General features: G+C 44.7%; 2 protein-coding genes across 2 annotated transcripts in view; one reads left to right on the top strand and one right to left on the bottom strand.

Moving 5' to 3' along the window:
- Positions 1 to 377: 377 nt before the first annotated feature.
- Positions 378 to 1,699, bottom strand: LOC106997240 (uncharacterized). Its single transcript, XM_015132879.3, has one exon. It carries the CDS (start codon positions 1,409 to 1,411, stop codon positions 821 to 823), a length of 591 nt encoding a protein of 196 aa, XP_014988365.1. The 5' UTR covers positions 1,412 to 1,699; the 3' UTR covers positions 378 to 820.
- Positions 1,665 to 20,322, top strand: part of BRWD1 (bromodomain and WD repeat domain containing 1) — a 132,848-nt gene continuing 114,190 nt past the window's right edge. Inside the window, exons 1-8 of the mRNA XM_015132876.3 lie at positions 1,665 to 1,863; positions 2,007 to 2,065; positions 2,208 to 2,237; positions 2,402 to 2,461; positions 14,843 to 14,993; positions 17,047 to 17,145; positions 17,507 to 17,667; positions 19,076 to 19,297. Of these exons, the coding sequence (XP_014988362.3) occupies positions 1,815 to 1,863; positions 2,007 to 2,065; positions 2,208 to 2,237; positions 2,402 to 2,461; positions 14,843 to 14,993; positions 17,047 to 17,145; positions 17,507 to 17,667; positions 19,076 to 19,297 (831 nt within the window). The 5' untranslated portion in view covers positions 1,665 to 1,814. The remainder of the gene's footprint in view (positions 1,864 to 2,006; positions 2,066 to 2,207; positions 2,238 to 2,401; positions 2,462 to 14,842; positions 14,994 to 17,046; positions 17,146 to 17,506; positions 17,668 to 19,075; positions 19,298 to 20,322) is intronic.

Genomic DNA, 20,322 nt, shown 5'->3' on the forward strand with positions numbered 1-20,322 from the left:
ACATATAAAAGCTTTTGGCCAGGCGCGTTGGCTCACGCCTGTAATCTTCAGCACTTCGGCAGGCCGAGGCGGGTGGATAACCTGAGGCCAGGAGTTCGAGACCAGCCTGGCCAACACAGTGAAACCCCCGTCTCTACTAAAAATATAAAAATTAGCCGGACGTGGTGGCACGTGTCTGCAATTCCAGCTACTCGGGAGGCTGAGGCTGCAGTGAGGTGAGATCACACCACTGCACTCCAGCCTGGGCGACAGAGCAAGACCCTGTCTCAAGGAAAAAAAAAAAAAAAAAGCTTTTGCTATTTGGTGTAAATAAAAGCCAACTGTATACGGTGCTTACTATATGCCAGGAACACATTAATTCATTAAATCCTCACCACTTTATGAGGCAGGCACAAATATTGTGTTTACTAGTGAGGAATTATCTACGGTTTACTGGTAAGGAAAACTGAGACCCACAGGTTGTGACTTGCTCAAGGTCAAGCTGGTGGAGCCAAGACAAGGTGCAGGCAGTGAGTCCTGCCCCAGAGTCTGACCTGAACCACATTTAACCTCTCTGTGGTGTGTGGGTTATTGCCATGAGTAAGAATCAGAACGTTAACGCGCACTCCAGGAAGGCAGGGACACCATTTAGGGTCACCGCTGTACTTCAGGGGTCAGAGCAGGGCAGGCTGGATGCGCTGAGGAAACTCATACAGTTAGGTCAGAAGCCTGGCAAGACAAGGGAATTCTCTGGTCCTCGTCCACCTCTCCAACCTCACGTCTACTAGTCTTCCAAGAGGATTCTAACTACACATGGCTCCCGAGTTTCCGGCTTCTCTTCTCAGGGAGGGTCTGCGGCCCGTTGCACCGCCTTCTCCCCGCAATCCCGTTTTCCTGTCCATGCCTGGACGGATCCGGCCGAGCCGTCAGCCGCAGCTGCGCGCTGCTCCCCCGACTCGCACCCCCTCGGCGAAGCGCTGCATTTTATGTAATTTTCTACCAGGCTGCCGGCTTCTGGGGGCTGCGGCTGGGTCTCGGCGGCCTTCAGCGCCGCAGACGCTCCGGCAACGCCGGTATCCGAGGCCCCCGCCCTAGGCTCGCGGGTCCGGGCGGCGTTCCCCCGTGCGGGAGGCGCGGCGAGCCAATCCTCACTTTCAAAGCTTTCGCGTCCTGGAAGTCTATCGTGGGGGGCAAAACGCGCTGGCCCCAGACGACCGGTTCGTGAAGTCACCCTTCCGAGCGACCCGGAGCGGGCGACCCTGCAGAACCGCGGCTCGGGGCCCTTGCGGTCCCGCGTAGAGGACCCAGGTCCCGCGGGGGGCGGCGGTGACTCGCCCCCTCCGGCGGCCGCGCTTCCGCCCCCGGTACCCGCACGCTGCTGGACCGCCCGGCGTCGCGTCGCCGCCTCACAAAGCCTGGGCGGCCGCCTCATCGCGCGCAGGGATCCGGGCCACGCGCCCTCCCCTCCCCCACTCGCCGCCGCTACCCTGGGCGCCCAGGTCTTTACCCCCGCGTCACTTTCTCCTCATCGAGTCCCCGGAGACAGACAGCGGAGCGAGGCTCGCCTTCCCGGGCGAGACGCAAGCTCCAGTCCTCCCTTGGCGCCGAGGCCCCCGCGCCCCACGGAGGGACTACTTTCCGTCTCCTGTGAGGCACTACTTCCTCCCCCGCGGAGGCGTCGGACCAGGAGGCGCGCACGGCATGGCGGCGGCAGCGGCGGCGGCGGCGGCGGCGGCGCGCGCCTGAGGAGAGGGGACGCCAGCCCGGTCAGGCCTCGGCGCGGCCTACACGCTCCGCTCGCTCGCTCGCTCCCGCCTCCCGCCCCGTGTCCGGCCATGGCGGAGCCCTCGTCCGCCCGACGCCCGGTGCCTCTCATCGAGTCGGGTAAGACGCGAGGCCGTGCCACCCCCGTCCTGGCGCTCCCAGCTGCTTCGGCTTCCCCGGCTGCCCCGGCCCCGACCCCGTCCCGGTCCCGGGCCCCGTCCCCTCCCTGCCCGGGCTTGACCCAACTCCCTGTCTTCCCGCAGAGCTGTACTTCCTCATCGCCCGGTACCTATCGGCGGGCCCGTGTCGGAGAGCGGCCCAGGTGAGTGCGGGCCCGCGGGCGGCTGCGGACTTGGCGTCCCCGGTGTCCCCTCCGCCGCCGGGGGTCGCGGGTGGAGGGCGGGGGTGAAGCGGGCGCGCCCCGGGCCCGGCCCCACCCCTGACCGCGCGTCTCTCGGCCGCAGGTGCTGGTGCAGGAGCTGGAGCAGTACCAGGTCTGTGCCCGCCCGTCCCCGCGCGCCCGTCCCCGCGCTCCCTCGCGTCCCTCCTCCCGACCTTGCCCTGAGGGATGCTCGCCCGCGCCCCCCGCCCGCCCCGCGCCCCCCGCCCGCCCCGCGCCGGAGCGGTGGTCACTCGTGTGCGTTTCGTGTCTTTCCAGTTGTTGCCGAAGAGGTTGGACTGGGAGGGCAACGAGCACAACAGGAGCTACGAGGAGTTGGTGAGCATTGGGCACGTTTGCTCCCCGGGTTCTCCGTGCACCGCCCCCCGCCCCTGCCCCTGCCCCTGCCCCTCGTGGGGACCCCGGCCCGTGGGGTGCAAAGTGTGAGCCGCACTGGAGGGCGGCCCCAGGACAGCTGCCTTCCCCGCTGAATATTCTGTTTTGTTTTTGAGGCGGCCAGGTTTGTTTTGGCAGGAAACAGTCATGGGGGGCGGCGCGGGGCGGAGCGGTGGGGGCGACTCGCGGAGGTCCTGCGGCAGGGGTGGGGCTCCAGGTGCGGCCGCCTCTGCGGGGTGTGGCGTGCGCAGCCAGCCATTCAACGGGGCGGTTTCATCCGCTCCCCCCCTCTCCACCGCGCTTGTAACTCGCGCTCTGATTGGCCTCTCGTGTCTTGTCCCGCCCGGGTCTGTCCCCCACTTGTTCTTTAGGAATAGAATCATTGGTCTCTGAAGGTGGAGAAATGTTCTTGTGTTGAGCTTATTTTTTGTTTTGTCCGCAGCAGCGTCATAAAAATCTTGCAGCTGTGTGAATATGCTACTGTAATACTTGTGCTCTTTTCTCCTGTACAATATTTGTTGAACGCCGTAGAAAGTTGATTGATGAGTTTCACACTGATCTTGCTGTAGATAATAAAGTGCTTTAAATAGACACTTTCTTTTTGAGCTCGGTTAATCGTGCATTACAGTCTCATTTCTTTTGTGAACCTGGTTAATATCTCTATATAACTTGCTTTTATCTGTAGTTAACAGCAGTTGCAGGGATTCGTTTGTTTTTACTGGAGACATTTTTCAGGAATGTATTTTTGCCATTTCGTTATTAGGACAAAGGAAATTCGTTGATTGCCAGGCCATGTTCAGCATCTTGTATAAGGAAAACAATTGAGAGGGAAAAGAGCTTCTGAGTGATCTTTTACCACAGTTTGAAGACCTGTAACCCTTAAGCGGTAGAGTATGGTAGCAAGTGAAAAGAAGAAAAATCAGTTTTAGAAGATTACCGGTTTTGAATTAGAGACAACAAAAGAAACCAGAGAATATGTTATTTTCGTGAGCAGTTAAAACTTGAAGCCTGGTGCAAGTAGCAAGTAATTTTAATATTTGCCTTCTTAGATTTTGAAGTAAACACTTAAAAGTGGATGTTTTCAAGAGAATGAGTTATAGAAATTCTGATGATGGCAATTTGTTTTCTTGAGTTTGACATTTTGAGATAGTTTTTTTGTAAACGTTGAGGAAACATTTAAAGGACGCCCTCTTTTAGTTTTCTCCACGGATAATATAGCTTTATCGGTGAAGCGGAAAAGCATTGTTGGTTATGATGCTCTAGTCGTGCTACCTGAGAGAAAATAACTTGAAAGAAATGTAGTGCTGTAACTACTGGAAAAGTTACTTTTAAAATACATTTATAGGGGCTGGGTGCAGTGGCTCATAGCTGCAATCCCAGCACATTAGGAGGCCGAGGTGGGAGGAGCACTTGAGGCCAGGAGTTCCAGACCAACTCTGCCTCCACAAAAAATAAGTAACAGAAAAATTAGGCGGATGTGGTGGTGCGTGCCTGTGAGTCCCAGCTATTTCGGAGGCTGAGGCGGAAGGATCACTTGACTCTGCGAGTTTGAGGCTGTATTGAACTATCCTCCTGCCACTGCACTCCAGCCTGGGAGATGGAGCAAGGCCTAGTTTCTTAAAAAAACCAAAACAAAAAACCAAAAAAATTTATATAAGATTTTTGGCTTTTGTTGCTAGAATTGCTTAAAACCCTACTTACTGTTGTTTAAAGTCATTTAAATTCTGTGATAATACGGCTGTGATTTGGCTGTGACATATGGCATCTCTTATTGCCTCCCTGATTTGGTCTGTCTGGTGGGTATCTTTCTTTTTACCTTCCTCTCTGTCCTCCAGTCCCCCAGGACTAAATGATGATGAGCCTCCTGTGTAGAGAATTATTCTTTTGTTAATGGTATATATATACCTTCTAAACTTTCAAAGTCTTTTAGAAATATCTTGTTAAGAAGTATTCCAGGCCAGCTGTGGTGCTTGCACCTGTAATTCCAGCACTTTGGTGGGACGCTTGAGGCCAGGAGTTCCAGACCTTCCTGAAGTGAGGTCAAGGATGCAGTGAGCTCTGTTCAAGCCACTGTGCTCCAGCCTAGGTGAGCGAGACCCTGTCTGAAAACAAAAGCAACAACAAAGTTATTTCAAATGTACACAGATGAGAATAATATAATGCACCCCTCTATACCAGCAACAAATTTGAATTATTATTTTTTTTGAGACAGTCTGGTTTGAGGAGCAACCTTGGCTCACTGCAACCTCTGCCTTCTGGGTTCAAGTGATCCTTTTGCCTCAGCCTCCTGAGTAGCTGGGATTGCAGGCACCTGGCTAATTTTTGTATTTTTAGTAGAGAAGGGGTTTCACCATGTTGCCAGGCTGGTCTTGAACTCCTGACTTCAGGTGGTCTGCCCGCCTCTGCGTCCCAAAGTGCTGGGATTACAGGCGTGAGCCACTGCACCTGGCCAACAAATTTGGATTTTGAACATAACTAACTTGCTATATTTACTTTGGTTTCTGTTTGAGGTATACATATGTTTTAATAAACTATCAATGGAAATCTTCAAACAAAAGCAATAGAATAATGACCCACCCATTAGGTGCCTGTTTTCCAACTTCAGTGATTATGAGAGAATGTTGCATATTGCCTGCTCCCTTGTTTTTAAGCAAATTCCAGAAAGTCGTTCATTTCATTGGTTAATGTGTTGAAATGTTTTAAGGCAAATTCCAGACACTACATTTCATCTCTAAATTTGTCGGAGTTCTTCTCTAAAAAATAAGGACTCCTTATTATACCATCAAGTGCCAATATCAGAGAGTCCATTTTCTTTTTGTTCCCTAGGTGTCTTTTTACAATTAGTTTTATTTAGTCTTCAGACAAGGTCCATACATGCACTGATTGATTTCTCTCCCCGCCCCACACTGGGTCTCACTCTGTTACCCGGGCTGGGGTGCAGTGGTATGATCACAGCTCACTGAAACCTCCATTTCCCAGGCTCAAGCAATCTTCCCACCTCAGCCCTCCACCTCCTGAGTAGCTGGGACCACAGGCATGTGCCACCACACCTGGCTAAGGTTTTTTTTTTTTTTTTTTTCCTAGAGAAGAAGACTCACTATGTTGTCCAGGCTGGTCTCAAATGCTCCTGCCAAAGTTGGAATTACAGGTGTGAGCCACCACACCTGCCCTGATTTTTGTTCTGTTTTTTTGAGATGGAGTCTCACTCTATCGGCAGGCTGGAGTGCAGTGGCACGATCTCGGCTCACTGCAACCTCCGCCTCCCGGGTTCAAACGATTCTCCTGCCTCAGCCTCCCAAGTAGCTGGGACTATAGGTACGCACCACCACGCCCAGCTAAGTTTTGTATTTTTAGTAGAGACGGGGTTTCACCATGTGGGCCAGGATGGTCTCCATCTCTTGACCTTGTGACTTGCCCGCCTCAGCCTCCCAAAGTGCTGGGATTATAGGCGTGATTCACCACACCCGGCCCCTGCCCTGATTATCTTCAATCTCTTCTTATCTTGAATAGTCTTGTTTCTGTGTCATTGATTTACTGGAGACCGAATCATTTATCCTGTAGAATGTTTTACATTCTGTATTTTCTGTATTTGTCTCATTGTTCCTCATGATGTTAACTTGTTCCTTTTTCTCAGTGGTTTTCATCTTCGGATTAGAATCATCTGGGAGGTTTATAAAATCTGGTTGTCCATAGTATGCCCCAAACCAGTTAAATCAGAATTTTTGCGGTGGGACTGGACATCAGTATTTTTAAAAGCGTTTTAGATGATTCTAGTATTAGTGTTTATAAAGCCACAATTTATCTTAAACTTGTGACCATGCTGTTATTCCAACCTGTGTTTAGGGGCAAGAGTATTTTTGGTACTTTTGCTTCTTTTTTTTTTTTTTTTTTTTTTTTGAGACAGGATGTCACTCTGTCACCCAAGCTGGAGTGCAGTGGTATGATCTTGGCTCACTGCAACCTCTACCTCCCAGGTTCATGCAGTTCTCCTGCCTCAGCCTCTTGAGTAGCTGGGATTACAGACATGTACCTCTATGCCTGGCTACTTTTTGTATTTTTAGTAGAGACGGGGTTTCACCATGTTGGCCCAGCTAGTCTTGAACTCCTGACCTTCAGTGATCACCTGCCTTGGCCTCCCAAAGTGCTGGGATTACAGGCATGAGTCACCTTGCCAGGCCTACTTTTGCTTTATATAAGAATTGAAGCCATGTGGGGTGACTAAGGCCATACAGAGACTGGAGAGTCTGAGGTGGGAGGATCACTTAGTGCCAGGGGTTTGAGAGCAGCCTGGGCAACATAAGCAATACCACATCTGTGGAAAAAAATTTTACAAAACCTTGGTTTACAGGTGTGAGCCTCCTTGTCCAGCTCCCGAGTTTCTAGTCTCTACCTGCACTGCTGTATTGCTAGACTGTATCTCATCAGTCACACTGCCATCATCAAGTGTCCCCAGGTTACAAATGAAATACCTATAGAATGATAGATCTCTATAGTCAATCACAATACAGAATCCGTAGAGGAAAGAAATTAGCTACCCTCAGGATGAAGGGTCTTTAGAGTTCCACTGTGAAAACTAAATAATAATGGGATTAGGCAGGAGAATCACTTGAACCCAGGAGGTGGAGGTTGCAGTGAGCCAAGATTGTGCCACTGCACTCCAGCCTAGTGACAGAATGAGACTCCGTCTCAAAAAAAAAAAAAAAAAAAAAAAAAAATGTAAAGGTAACTAGTCTCAATTCTTTTTTTTTTTTTTTTGTGAGTTCTGGTCTCTTGTTGCCCAGGCTGGACTGCAGTGGCACGGTAATGAATGGCTCACTGCAACCTCAAACTCGTGGGGCACAGGTGATCCTCCTGCCTCAGTGTCCCAAGTAGCTGGGACTACAGGAGTGCATAGCCACACCCAGATAAGGTTTTTTTTTTTTTTCTTTTCTAGACAGAGTCTTGTGCTGTCGCCCAGGCTGGAGTGAAGTGGTGCCACCGGGCTCACTGCAACCCCTGCCTCCTGGGGCAGTTCTCCTGTCTCAGCCTCCCGAGTAGCTGGGCGTACAGGTGCATGGGATTATGCCCAGCTAATTTTTGTATTTAAAAAATTTTTTTATTTTTTTAGATGGAGTCTCGCTCTGTTGCCAGGCTGGAGTGCAATGGCACAATCTTGGCCCACTGCAGCCTCCGCCTCCTGGGTTCAAGCAATTCTCCTACCTCAGCCTCCTGAGTAGCTGGGACTACAGGCGCATGCCACCACGCCCGGCTAATTTTTGTATTTTTAGTAGATACGGGGTTTCACCATGTTGGCCAGTGTGGTCTCGATCTCTTGACCTTGTGATCCACCGACCTCAGCCTCCCAAAGTCCTGGGATGACAGACGTGAGCCACCGCACCAGGCCTAATTTTTGTATTTTTAGTAGAGATGGGGTTTGACCATATTGGTCGGGCTGGTGTCTCAAAATCCTGACCTCAGGTGATCCACCCACCTTGGCCTCCCAAAGTGCTGGGATTACAGGTGTGAACTACTGTGCCTGGCTGACTGTGCTACCTTAAAAGACAGTAGTTACTAGTTTCCATAGGCTCACCCAACAACAAGTTATTTGTATCTAAGGGATAAAAGTTGAGTGATTTGTGTATTTTTGGATCATGTGTCTCCTTAGGAATTTTTGCTAGCTTACTGTATTGATTCCTGAGAAAGATTTGTTAAAATCTCCAACTACAGCAGGATGTGGTGGCTCACGCCTTTAATCCCAGCACTTTGGGAGGCCAGGCGGCAGATCACTTGAGGTCAGGAGTTCAAGACCAGCCTGACCAACCTGGTGAGACCCTGTCTCTACTAAAAATACAAAAATTAACCAGGCATGGTGGTCCATGTTTGTAGTCCCAGCTACTTGGGAGGCTGAGGCAGAAGAATTGCTTGAATCCGGGAGGCGGAGGTTTCAGCGGGCGGAGATTGCGCCACTGCACTCCAGCCTGGGTGACAGAGCAAGATAGCTCAAAACAAAAACAAGAGCTCCAAATGTGATTCTGGATTTATCGCTCTTTTTGTGCTTTTTGAAACTGTTATTAGGTACATTCAAATTTAGGATTTTTGTTTTCCTATTGAATTGACCTTAAATATTAAAAAATACTTTATTCATCATAATCTTCTTGCCTTCCTATCTACTTTGCCTTACATTAAGATGGCCACGCCTACTTTCTTTTGGTTAGTGATGGCACAGTGTATCTTTTTCTGTCCTTTTCCTTTCAACCTTTCTGTGTTCACATATTTAAAGTTTGTCTCCTCTAAACAGCTTGTAGTTTTATGTGCCTTCTTTCAGTGATGTTTTGGTCATTTGTATTTTTGTTTGTTTTGTTTTCCAGACAAGTTCTCACTTTGTTGCCCAGGGTGGAGTGCAGTGGCATGATCATGGCACACTGTCAGAGCTCTGACCTCCTGGGTTCAGCCTCCTGAGTAGCTGAGACTATAGATGTGTGCCATCATGGCCGGCTAATTAAAAAAAATTTTTTTTTGTAGAGCCAGTGTCTCACTATGTGGCCTAGGCTTATCTTGAACTCTTGGACTCAGGCAATCCTCCGGCCTTGGCCTCCCAAAGTGCAGGGATTATAGGTGTGAGCCACTGTGCCTTGCTTATTTGTATTTAATGTAATTACTTAAACGTAATTGGGTTTAAGTCTACCTGTTCTTTATCTCATTTCTTCTTTATTCCTTCTCTCACTTTTTTTTTGATTAATCAAGTATTATTTTAAGATGACAGCAAGATTTCGAAAACGTAAAAAGTATTCTACTTACTCTTTTTTTTTTTTTTTGAGACAGGGTCTCACTCTGTCACCCAGACTGAAGTACAGTGACATGATCACGGCTCACTGCAGCCTCAGCCTCTTGGGCTCAAGCCGTCTTCCAACCTTAGTCTCCTGAGTAGCTGGAACCACAGGCACGCACCTCCATACCTGGCTATTTTTTGGTAGAGGTAGGGTTTTGTCACGTTGCCCAGGCTGGTCTGGAACTCCTGAGCAAGTGATCGGCCCTCCTCAGCCTCCCAAAGTGGACTAAGTATTCCTTCTTTCTTTCTTTTTTTAAATAACTCTTTGGTTTTTTTTTTTTTTGTTTGTTTTTTTGAGATGGAGTCTTGCTCTGTTGCCCAGGTTGGGGTGCAGTGGCGTGATTTTGGCTTACTGCAACCTCTGCCTCCCGTGCTCAAGTGATTCTCCTGCCACAGCCTCCAATGTAGCTGAGATTACAGGCGCCTGCTACCATGCCCGGCTAATCTTTGTATTTTTAGTAGAAACGGGGTTTCACCACATTCACCAGGCTGGTCTTGAACTCCTGACCTTTCGTGATCCACCTGTTTTGGCTTCCCATAGTGCTAGGATTACAGGTGTGAGTCACCGCACCTGGCCTCTTTATTTCTTTTTTTCTTTCTTTTTTTGAGACGGAGTCTCACTCTGTTGCCCAGGCTGGAGTGCAGTGGCGAGATCTCGGCTCACGGCAAGCTCCGCCTCCCGCGTTCACACCATTCTCCTGCCTCAGTCTCCCGAGTAGCTGGGACTACAGGCGCCGCCACCACGCCCGGCTAATTTTTTATATTTTTAGTAGAGACAGGGTTTCACCGTATTAGCCAGGATGGTCTCAATCTCCTGACCTCGTGATCCGCCCGCCTTGGCCTCCCAAAGTGCTGGGATTACAGGCATGAGCCACTGTGCCCAGCCCTCTTTCTTTTTCGTTATATATCCTTTTATTATTCTTTTGGTGGTTTCCCCAGAGGTTTCAATATACATTACCAGTATACATTAAATTAGTTCCTTTGCCACTTCCCAAATAAATGAAGTTATAACTGTTAGTTGTCACCATCTTGTAATAATTATTGAGCTAGTAATCATTTTTTTTGAGACGGAGTCTCACTCTGTTGTGCAGGGTGGAGTGTGGTGGTGTGATCTCGGCTCACTGCAACCTTTGTCTTTTGGGTTCAAGTGATTCTCCTGCCTCAGCCTCCCAAGTAGCTGGAATTGCAGGAGCATGCCACCACACCCAGCTATTTTCTGTATTTTTAGTAGAGATGAGGTTTTGCCATGTTGCCCAGGCTGGTGTTGGACTCCTGGCCTCAAGTGATCCGCCTGCCTGGCCTTACTAATTTTATTTTATTTTATTTTTTTTGAGATGGAGTCTCGCTCTGTCACCCAGGCTGGAGTGCAGTGGCGGGATCTCAGCTCACTGCAAGCTCCGCCTCCCGGGTTTACACCATTCTCCTGCCTCAGCCTCCCGAGTAGCTGGGACTACAGGCGCCCGCCACCTCGCCCCGCTAATTTTTTGTATTTTTTAGTAGAGACGGGGTTTCACCGTGTTAGCCAGGATGGTCTCGATCTCCTGACCTCGTGATCCGCCCGTCTTGGCCTCCCAAAGTGCTGGGATTACAGGCGTGAGCCACCGCGCCCGGCCTAATTTTATTTTATTTTTTAAGACGGGATCTCACTCTGTCGCCTAGGCATGAGTGCAGTGGTGCGACCTCCGATCACTGCAACTTTCACCTCCCAGATTCAAGTGATTCTTGTGCCTCAGCCTCCCAAGTAGCTGGGATTACAGGCATGTGGCACCATGTCTGGCTAATTTTTGTATTTTTAGTAGAGGTGGGGTTTCACCATGGTAGCAAGCTGGTCTTGAACTCCTGACCTCAGGTGATCTGCCCACCTCGGCTTTCCAAAGTGCTGGAATTACAAGTCTGAGCCGCTGCTCTCAGCCTGGCTTTACTTCATGTATTATAAAAATTTCAAGATGTTATTAATGTTGTTTTAAAGTCAATATTCATTTGCTTACCTACCTATACATCTTTTCTGGTATTTTAAATTTCTTCCTCCAGTTCCGTGGGACCTATTTGTGGTAATTTTTATTCTGTCTGCAGAACTTACTTTGTTATTTCTTTTAATGAAGGTTTGGCTGGGCTTGGTGGCTCACGCCTGTAATCCCAGCACTTTGGGAGGCCGAGGCAGGTGGATCATCTGAGTCAGGAGTTCAAGACCAGCCTGACCAACATGGTGAAACCACTTCTCTACAAAAATACAAAAATTAGCTGGGTGTGGTGGCGTGTGCTTGTAATCCCAGCTACTTGGGAGGCTGAGGCAGGAGAATTGCTTCAACCTGGGAGGTGGAAGTTGCAGTGATCCAGGATTGGGGCCACTGCACTCCAGCCTGGGCGACGGAGCAAGACTGTCTCCAAAAAAAAAAAAACACACACACACACAAAGGTTTATTGACAGTGACTTCAGTAGCTATGGAATTCTGGTTCGTAGTCTTTTTTTTTTTTTTTTTTTTTTAGCACATTAAAGATGTCCTACTACCTTATGCCTTCCTTAATGTTGAAAATTTAGCAGTCTTGTTATTGCTCCTTTGAAAATAATGTTTTTTTGGTCTGGTTGCTTTTAAGATTTTTATTTGTCTTTGATTTTCAGCAGTTTTACTATGTTGTCCTGTAGTCATGATCTATTGCCGTATAACAAATTACCCCAACATTTAGCTGCTTAAAACTACACTGATTTGTTATTATCTGCCAGTTCCTGTAAGTCAGTGGTCCAGACACAGCTCAGATGGGTTCTCTGTCTCCTTTTCTCTGAAGGTGCAGTCAGTGTTGGCAGAGCTGGGGTTTTAGCTGAAGGCTTGACGGGGGAGGAATAGGCTTCCAAGCTCATGTAGTTTTGGCAGGATTCAGTTCCTGGAGGGTTGTTTGACTGAGGGCCTCAGTTTCTACCTGACTATTGGCCACCCTCAGTTTCTCACCCTTTTGGTCTTTTCAGTGTGGTAGCTTGAGTTATCAAAAGATGAAAGCTGACAAGGCAGTAGAGTCTTAGCAAGAGGGAAGTCACAATTGTAACATAATCATAGAAGTAGTATCCTCTCGATGTTACTGTATTCGGAAGTAACTGAGGGGAGGTATTTCACAAGTCTGTGACTATCAAGAGTTTTGGGCACTATTAGAGGGCATGTCAGAAGCTGCCTTTCACATGTGCACCTAGGTGGTTTTCTTTGCATTTATTTTGCTTAGGTTCTCTGAGCTTTTTGAATAAGTGGTATGATATCAAATAGTTTAATGTATAATTAAAGTCCCAAGTGGAAAGGACAGAGGGGAGAAGTAGTTTGAAGAAATAACTAAGCATTTTTGAACATCTGGGCCATCTTTAGGTCTGCTTCTATTGACCATTTCCCCTCTTGACCATGGATCACACACATATCTAGCTTTGTTGTGTATCTCATCATTTTTTGAGGTATGCTGTAACTTTTTGTGTAAAAAGAGTAGAGGCTGCAGTAATGTATTTACTCCTGGTAAAGAGGTGCGCTTTTCTCAAGCAGTTAGTGTGTGAGACAGGGTCAGTCTAATTTGTAATTGATCATCTTTGAGCTTTGTTAAATTCAGTTAATCAACGGCTTTGCGTGCTTTGAGGGTGGCATCAAGACTTTCCCTTCCAGCAGAGTTTGACATTTGGCCCTCGTGAAATTCCTGAGGTGTCTTATTTTTTATATCGGAGTTGCCACCTTTCCAAACTTTGTGAGGTCTTGTTCTACTTTGTACCTGACTGCCAACTTTTTAGGTTGCTACAGAGTTTGCTCCGCTTTGTGTTCCTGCTCTAGGCTTTCCGTGTCAGAAGACATCATTCTCCACCCTGTTGTTCTATCTCTAGCCTTAGGAGGGCCTCCGCAGTGCATTTGGAATGTAAGGTTTCTTCCAGGGCTGCCCTGGCTTTAGTGTTTGGGCCCTATGCAGTTGGTGAAGGCCTATGGGAAAAAATTGTGGTAGGTGTGCAGACTCACTGTAGCTGAAGCTCCTTAGGATTCTGATCAGTCATGCTGACTACAAGTGGTCATTAAGTTTGTTAGAGGTTTGAGTGGTTTTTTCTTATTCTTGTCTGAGGTCAGTTCTTCCTGCCTCTCTGCTACGGATGAAAGCAGCTATGAGTCCCTTTTCTTTAACTTTATTTATTTTTGAGATGGAGTTTCACTCTTGTTGCCCAGGCTGTGAGTGCTATGGCATGGTCTTGGCTCACTGCAACCTCCGCCTCCCAGGTTCAAGTGATTTCATACCTCAGCCTGCTAAGTAGCTGGGATTACAGGCGCCCACCACCACACCCAGCTACTTTTTGTGTTTTTTCTTTTTAGTAGAGATGGAGTTTCACCATTTCTGCCAGGGTGGTCTTGAACTCTTGACCTCCAGTGATCCATCTGCCTCGGCCTCCCAAAGTGTTGGGATTACAAGCGTGAGCCACCACGCCCGGCCTGAGTCCCTTTTCTGTTCCCAGAAAAGCTTGTACTTTCTGGGATTAGTTAATATAGACTTTCCTTTGTTTTTTCAGCTGTGATGGGTTTATACATTTTTTAAAGTTTATCCAGCTTGTTCTCATTGTAGAGATGAGAGCGATATCTTTTATCTTTTACATTGGAGTAAATAAATCATTATTTTTCATTTAAAATTATGAGAGACATGTAATTGTCTATAGTCATCCATAGGTATATCTACTTTTGGTTCCTGGCACGTAGTTGGCTGTCAATACTTACTGAAAGAATTACTGTTTTTTACTGCCTAGTGTATTGTTGAGAACCACTTATCCATGATTTAGATACTAATTGATGTCTTGTATGATCTTTGATATCTTAACATCTCTTTCAAAGATGTGTGCTTCGCTTACAGGCCAGTTAGCATAATTTTTTTTTTTTTTTTTTGAGATGGAGTTTCGTTGTTGTTGCCCAGGCTAGAGTGCAATGGCATGATCCTGGCTCACTGCACCGTCCACCTCCTGGGTTCAAGTGATTCTCCTGCCTCAGCCTCCCAAGTAGCTGGGAATACAGGCATGCACCACCATGCCTGGCTAATTTTGTATTTTTAGTAGAGATAGGGTTTCACCATGTTGGTCAGGCGGGTCTCGAACTCCTGACCTCAAGTGATCCACCTGCCTTGGCCTTCCAAAGTGCTTAGATTATAGGTATGAGTCACCGTGCCCGGCCCCGTTAGCTCAATTTTGAATAAAGTCTTGATTTCAAGTCTTGAAATTAGGTTTTGTTAGCTCTGCAACCTTTGTTCTTTTTCAAAGGTGCTTTGCCAGGTCATTTGCATGTAAATTTTAGAACAAAATTGTCAATTTCTACAAAAAAAATCTGAAGTTTTGAGTGTTACAGTTTTGAATCTGTAGATCAAATCTGTAGATCAGCTTACTGCTTATTTAAGTCGTCTTTAATTTCTCTCAGCATGTTTTACAGTTTTCAGTTTATACTTTTCACATTTTGCCAGACTTATCCCTAAGTATTTAATAGTTTTTGATATTATTAAACTGTTGTCATTAAAACTTGCTCTCCAACTAGGTCTTGTCCAATAAGCATGTGGCTCCTGATCATCTGTTGCAAATCTGCCAGCGCATCGGTCCTATGTTGGATAAAGAAATTCCACCCAGTATTTCAAGAGTCACTTCTTTACTTGGTGCAGGAAGGCAGTCTTTGCTACGTACAGCAAAAGGTACCTTAATTTGAAGAAGTGTTCTGCTTTGTATTCATAGCCTAATAATGATTATAATTGTGAAGTCATGTAAGCATTGTGGAAGAAAGGTGATAATGTAACTATAAATCATGCTGTGGACTATAAAATTCTCTGCGTTTAGCATAGAACATTGAATTTTATTACATAAGTGTTTAATGGGTCCTTCTGCATTAAAAAGTTGATAAAGATATAGATGTTAAGCTAAAAAGCTTGAATTTATTCTGAGATGTTGTTTGAGGTTTTATCAATGTGAGTTCTTAATTTTCCATTTTGTAGCTCACTCATAACTTCATTGAATGTAACTGTATGTGTCTAATAAACTCTTTAAATGCTAGAAGTATTTCATTTGATATTTAGTTTCTGAAAGCCCTTTGTTATAAAGGGAAGTGATTTTCTAAATTTGGTAGCAGCTTGAAAACAAGCACCAAAAATGTAAAATTGCATGGTTCTTTTTTTACTAATTTAATTTTTTTGCAAAGTTATGTGCTAGCAAAATGTTTGAAATTGCTATTCTTTTTCTGTTAGCTTGGTATATATGACTCAGACTAAGTATATGTATGTGATATAATCTATGTGTACATGTGGCTAAACTGCTAATGGGCAAAGATTGTTGGTTCTTCTGATCCTGAGTATACATCAAGTTCATCCCATGATTATTTTTTATTACGAGCTATTGCTGATGTGATGCTATCTCTTAGATGCACCACCAGTATAAAGCTTAACTGAGAAAGAACACCCCTCCCTCTTAGTTCCGTGCCAGACTGGTTTGTTAGGTTTAGTTGTTTCTTAGTGGTCTAGCCATGTCACCCTGTGGCACTAATCAGGAAACTGTTTATATTCTTCCTCTTCTGTGTCCCTATTCACTTTGTAATTAGCTGGTTATATGGTAGTTAATTGGTAGCCTGTTTTCCTTTGTTTTCTTTACTTGTGTCAAGCTCCATGTCGTTGTTTTGTGATGAGCAGTGATTTAGAACTGGCCAGACCTTAGAAGAGTCTTCAGCAAGCTGCCCTAGGGTAGGGGCATATTCTCTATTTGTTTTGTACTGGTACCCCAAGAGGATGCCTTGTAACTGCTCTTTGGTCATGATAGTGGAAATGAATCCGTTCATGTAAAATGCAATATGCCTGTTAGTTTGGGGCACCCGAGGCTCAGTAGAGGTTTAGTATGATGCCTTCCCTTTCTTCTCTGAGTTACGAAGAAACTAATTTCTGGCACAGTGTGACTGCTTAAAACCCTATGTTCTGCTATCTCCTATAGAGGAGAGCAGACATTTTTTTCTTAGTGCATTTGCTGGTAGGTCAAGGAGGGATGGACTTTGAATTAGTGTTCAGAGTCACAGATCCTGCATATGTGCTCTTCAGTAGAGGATTTTCTGTGATCCTAAAATGAAGGGAAAGCTATGTAATTTATCAGTACTTCTTAAAGAGAGAGACTAAAGTCATGGCAGTATTGGCCAAATTAATTTTAAAACTGAACAAGTCATGAATTTTCATATAAATCAAAGAACTTTTTCCTTATAAAAGCTTCCATTTTTGAAAAGTTGGATCAGTTGTAAGACCTTTTATCTTTAGTATTGTATGATATAATTCTACATTGAAAAATAAACACTTGGCATGAAATGGGACTTGGAGTCAAGATCTGGTTTTCTGGTCCATCTTTACCAACCATTGCTGTGGATCTCTTTAAAGGCCCTAGAACCTTTGAGCCTCAGTTACCTCACTTGTAAATTGGCAAAAATACCTACCTCACAGGGTTGTTGTGAGGATTCAATGAGCTAATGTATGTTGAAAGCACTTTGTGAATTGTAAAGTGCTACACAAATGTTAGTTGTTGTTGCTGCTGTATCTGAGATGTCTTAATTTTCTTTTTCTTCAGAAATAGTCTAATAAACTTCCAGGGCTTTTCTGTTAAAGTATATTAGTTGGTAAAATGTTGAATAAACAGTTTATTACAATATACGTAAGTATTCTATAAAATCTTTCTTGGGGTTAACTTTCAAGATTTTATGTGTATCTAAAATTCATTTTAAAGACTGCAGGCACACAGTTTGGAAGGGCTCTGCCTTTGCTGCTCTTCATAGAGGAAGACCTCCTGAAATGCCAGTGAATTATGGTTCCCCACCAAATCTTGGTAAGTAAGGTTGGCCTTTGAGATGCCTGAAATAATTCTTTTTACATTTCTCAACAACCTTTATAAATGCTGTATTAAAATTTAAAAAGAAATACTGGTTGAAATGTTTTGATAGTAATAAGTATCAAATATCAAATTATTATTAAAATAATTACTAAAAATAAAGTTAATAAAAAAGAATCTTACTGTAGTAAGAAGTCTGTATTAGTGAATATAGAAGAATAGAATTGGGAAGAAATTGTGTCCTTAGGGTTTCTTGAACATAGATTTTTGTGACCCTCTAGAAATTGTTATTTGAGTTTTTCTTAGATTTTTCCATATTGGCTCTCCCTTAACCATTTTCATTGTTTTTATTTCCTAGTGGAGATACATCGAGGAAAACAACTCACAGGGTGTTCCACTTTTAGTACAGCATTTCCAGGAACTATGTATCAGCATATAAAAATGCACAGAAGGATTCTCGGACATCTGTCTGCTGTTTACTGTGTAGCATTTGATAGGACAGGACATAGAATCTTTACAGTGAGTTAACGTTTTAAACTTGATTTGGTGTCATCTAGAGTACTTCAGTGTGCTTCAGAATCATCTGGGAAATCTTACAAAATATGTAGTTTCTGTTTCCCATCCTCAGAGATTTTGACTCAGTAGGTATGGTGTGGGTCTCATGAATTCGTATTTTTAATAAGTGCGTCAGCTGAAGATAGTCAGGACTCTGTGCTGTTTTGAGATACAATGATTTAGAGTAGTTGTTCTTAAATGTGGTATTTAAGGATGCTTAGAAATAGACATACCTAATACTTTCCCTCTAGCACATTCTAGACTTACTGAATTAGATTACATTGTAATTAAATATATGTATTAACTGTAAACCCCCCAAAATAAAAAGCTCCTCAGACCTCTACAAGTGATTCATGTTCACATTAACCGCTGGTTCAGGAAAGTGGGTTGATTATAAAATAACCCATTAGTGTTCAAGTAAGTATTAAAAACCTATCTGAAAAAATTTGGAATTTATCATTTTAATGTTTTAAGGGTAAATTAGGATAGGTGAGAAGTTTAACTTTGATTTTGCAGGTGTACAATTCAAGAGTAGATAATCAAGTGTTTCTTGAATGAATGGGTGCTGGCTAGTACTGGAAACTTGAGACTGTGTTGTTTGTGAGGAGGCTGTTCCCACCTATTTTGTTTGTTTTTGGGATTGCCACTTAGTCCTGTTTCTCACTATGAAGTATAGATCTGTTCCAACATTCATCACATTATTTAGCTTGGTGTGAATAGACTTTTCTTTTTTTGAGACGGAGTTTCGCTCTGTCGCCCAGGCTGGAGTGCAGTGGCGCAGTCTCGATTCACTGCAAGCTCTGCCTCCTGGGTTCTTGCCATTCTCCTGCCTCAGCCTCCCAAGTAGCTGGGACTACAGGCGCCAGCCACCACGCCCGGCTAATTTTTTGTATTTTTTAGTAGAGGTGAAGTTTCACTGCATTACCCAGGATGGTCTTGTTCTCCTGACCTTGTGATCCGCCTGCATCGGCCTCCCAAAGTGTTGAGATTACAGGCGTGAGCCACTGCACCCGGCCTAGACTAACATTTAACCATTGTTAGTTGATATAAGAGAGCCATGAACTTTGAGTTGGACTTCTTACTTTGCAGAGAACTTGGGGGAAAACAGTATTGATAATGGAGTCTGACCCATAGAAATGATAACTTGGCAGTATTTTTGTGTACACTTTCTTTGCCTTAAAGAAAAATACTGTTATTCCATAAGTGTTCTGACCGTAAGTCATAATTTATTACATAAATAACAAAGTATGTTATAGTTGGAAAGAGAGAAGTTAAAGATAGTTAATTTGGATGGCATATAAAAGGTATTCTTTTAATATCATTTAAAAGATTTGCTGTACTAACATTAATTTTTGGATATCTTTTTTCTTAGGGTTCAGATGATTGTTTGGTAAAGATTTGGTCAACACATAATGGCCGCTTGTTATCTACATTAAGAGGTCATTCTGCAGAAATTTCAGATATGGCAGTGAACTATGAGAATACAATGATTGCCGCGGGGAGCTGTGATAAAATTATTAGAGTGTGGTGCTTGCGAACTTGTGCCCCGGTTGCTGTGCTCCAAGGACATACAGGATCAATTACATCTTTACAGGTAAACTTTTAGCTTAGTGGGCACATTCCTATATATATTTTCACCTTTTTCTTTAAAACAGTTTCTTTGGAATTGAGAAGTAGTAAGATGTGTATTAGTAACTATATATTTTAAGTAAGAGAAATGATAATTCATACTTCCACAAATCATGGAAGGCTGATGAAATGAAGATCTAATGCATATTTACATGAAGGCTTATTGATATTTTGGGGTTTATGGTTGAACTGGATGACTGTCAGTTGCAAACTGGTGATAGATTGTTTTTCAACTTTAAAACTTGTGGATTTTGCTAAGGTGGTTTTGTTTTTTGTTTTTTGTTTTTTGTTGTTGAGACTGACTCTTGCTCTGTTGCCCAGGCTGGAGTGCAGTGGCGCGATCTCAGCTCGCTGCAACCTCTGCCTCCCGGGTTCAAGCGATTCTTGTGCCTCAGCCTCCCAAATAGCTGGGATTACAGGTGTCTACCACCATACCTGGCTAATTTTTGTATTTTTAGTAGAGATGGGGTTTCACCATGTTGGGCAGGCTGGTCTCAAACTCCTGACCTCAAGTGACCTGCCTGGCTTGGCCTCTCTAAACGCTGTGATGACAAGCGGGAGCCACCGCGCCCGGCCGCTTTGTTGATTTAATGTGCCTAAATATTTAAAGTTTTTTTCCACGATAAGCAGAGGATAATTTTGAACCTATACAGAGTAGACAGAATAGTATAAACTCCTATGTATCTGTCAACCCATGGCCAGTTCTTTCCTAACTGCTTCATCTTGTACGTAAAGCAAATCCTAGATTTTATATCATTTCTTCTGCAAATGTTTCATTCTGTATTTCTAAAAGATAAGGATTCCTCTTCCCCCCTTTTTTCATAGCAACTGTTATGGGAGGAAAAGATTCTTTTTTAAAACAACTACAACACTATTATCACACTATTTATTGATGTTCAAGTTTCCAGTTGTCTCGTAAGTGGTATTTTGTTTAGGTTGTTTGAATCAGGAGCAAAACAAAGCCTGCATGTTACAATTGGTTGCTATAGA

The sequence above is a fragment of the Macaca mulatta genome, chromosome 3 (genome assembly GCF_049350105.2).
Source record: "Macaca mulatta isolate MMU2019108-1 chromosome 3, T2T-MMU8v2.0, whole genome shotgun sequence".
Classification (NCBI taxonomy): Eukaryota; Metazoa; Chordata; class Mammalia; order Primates; family Cercopithecidae; genus Macaca; species Macaca mulatta.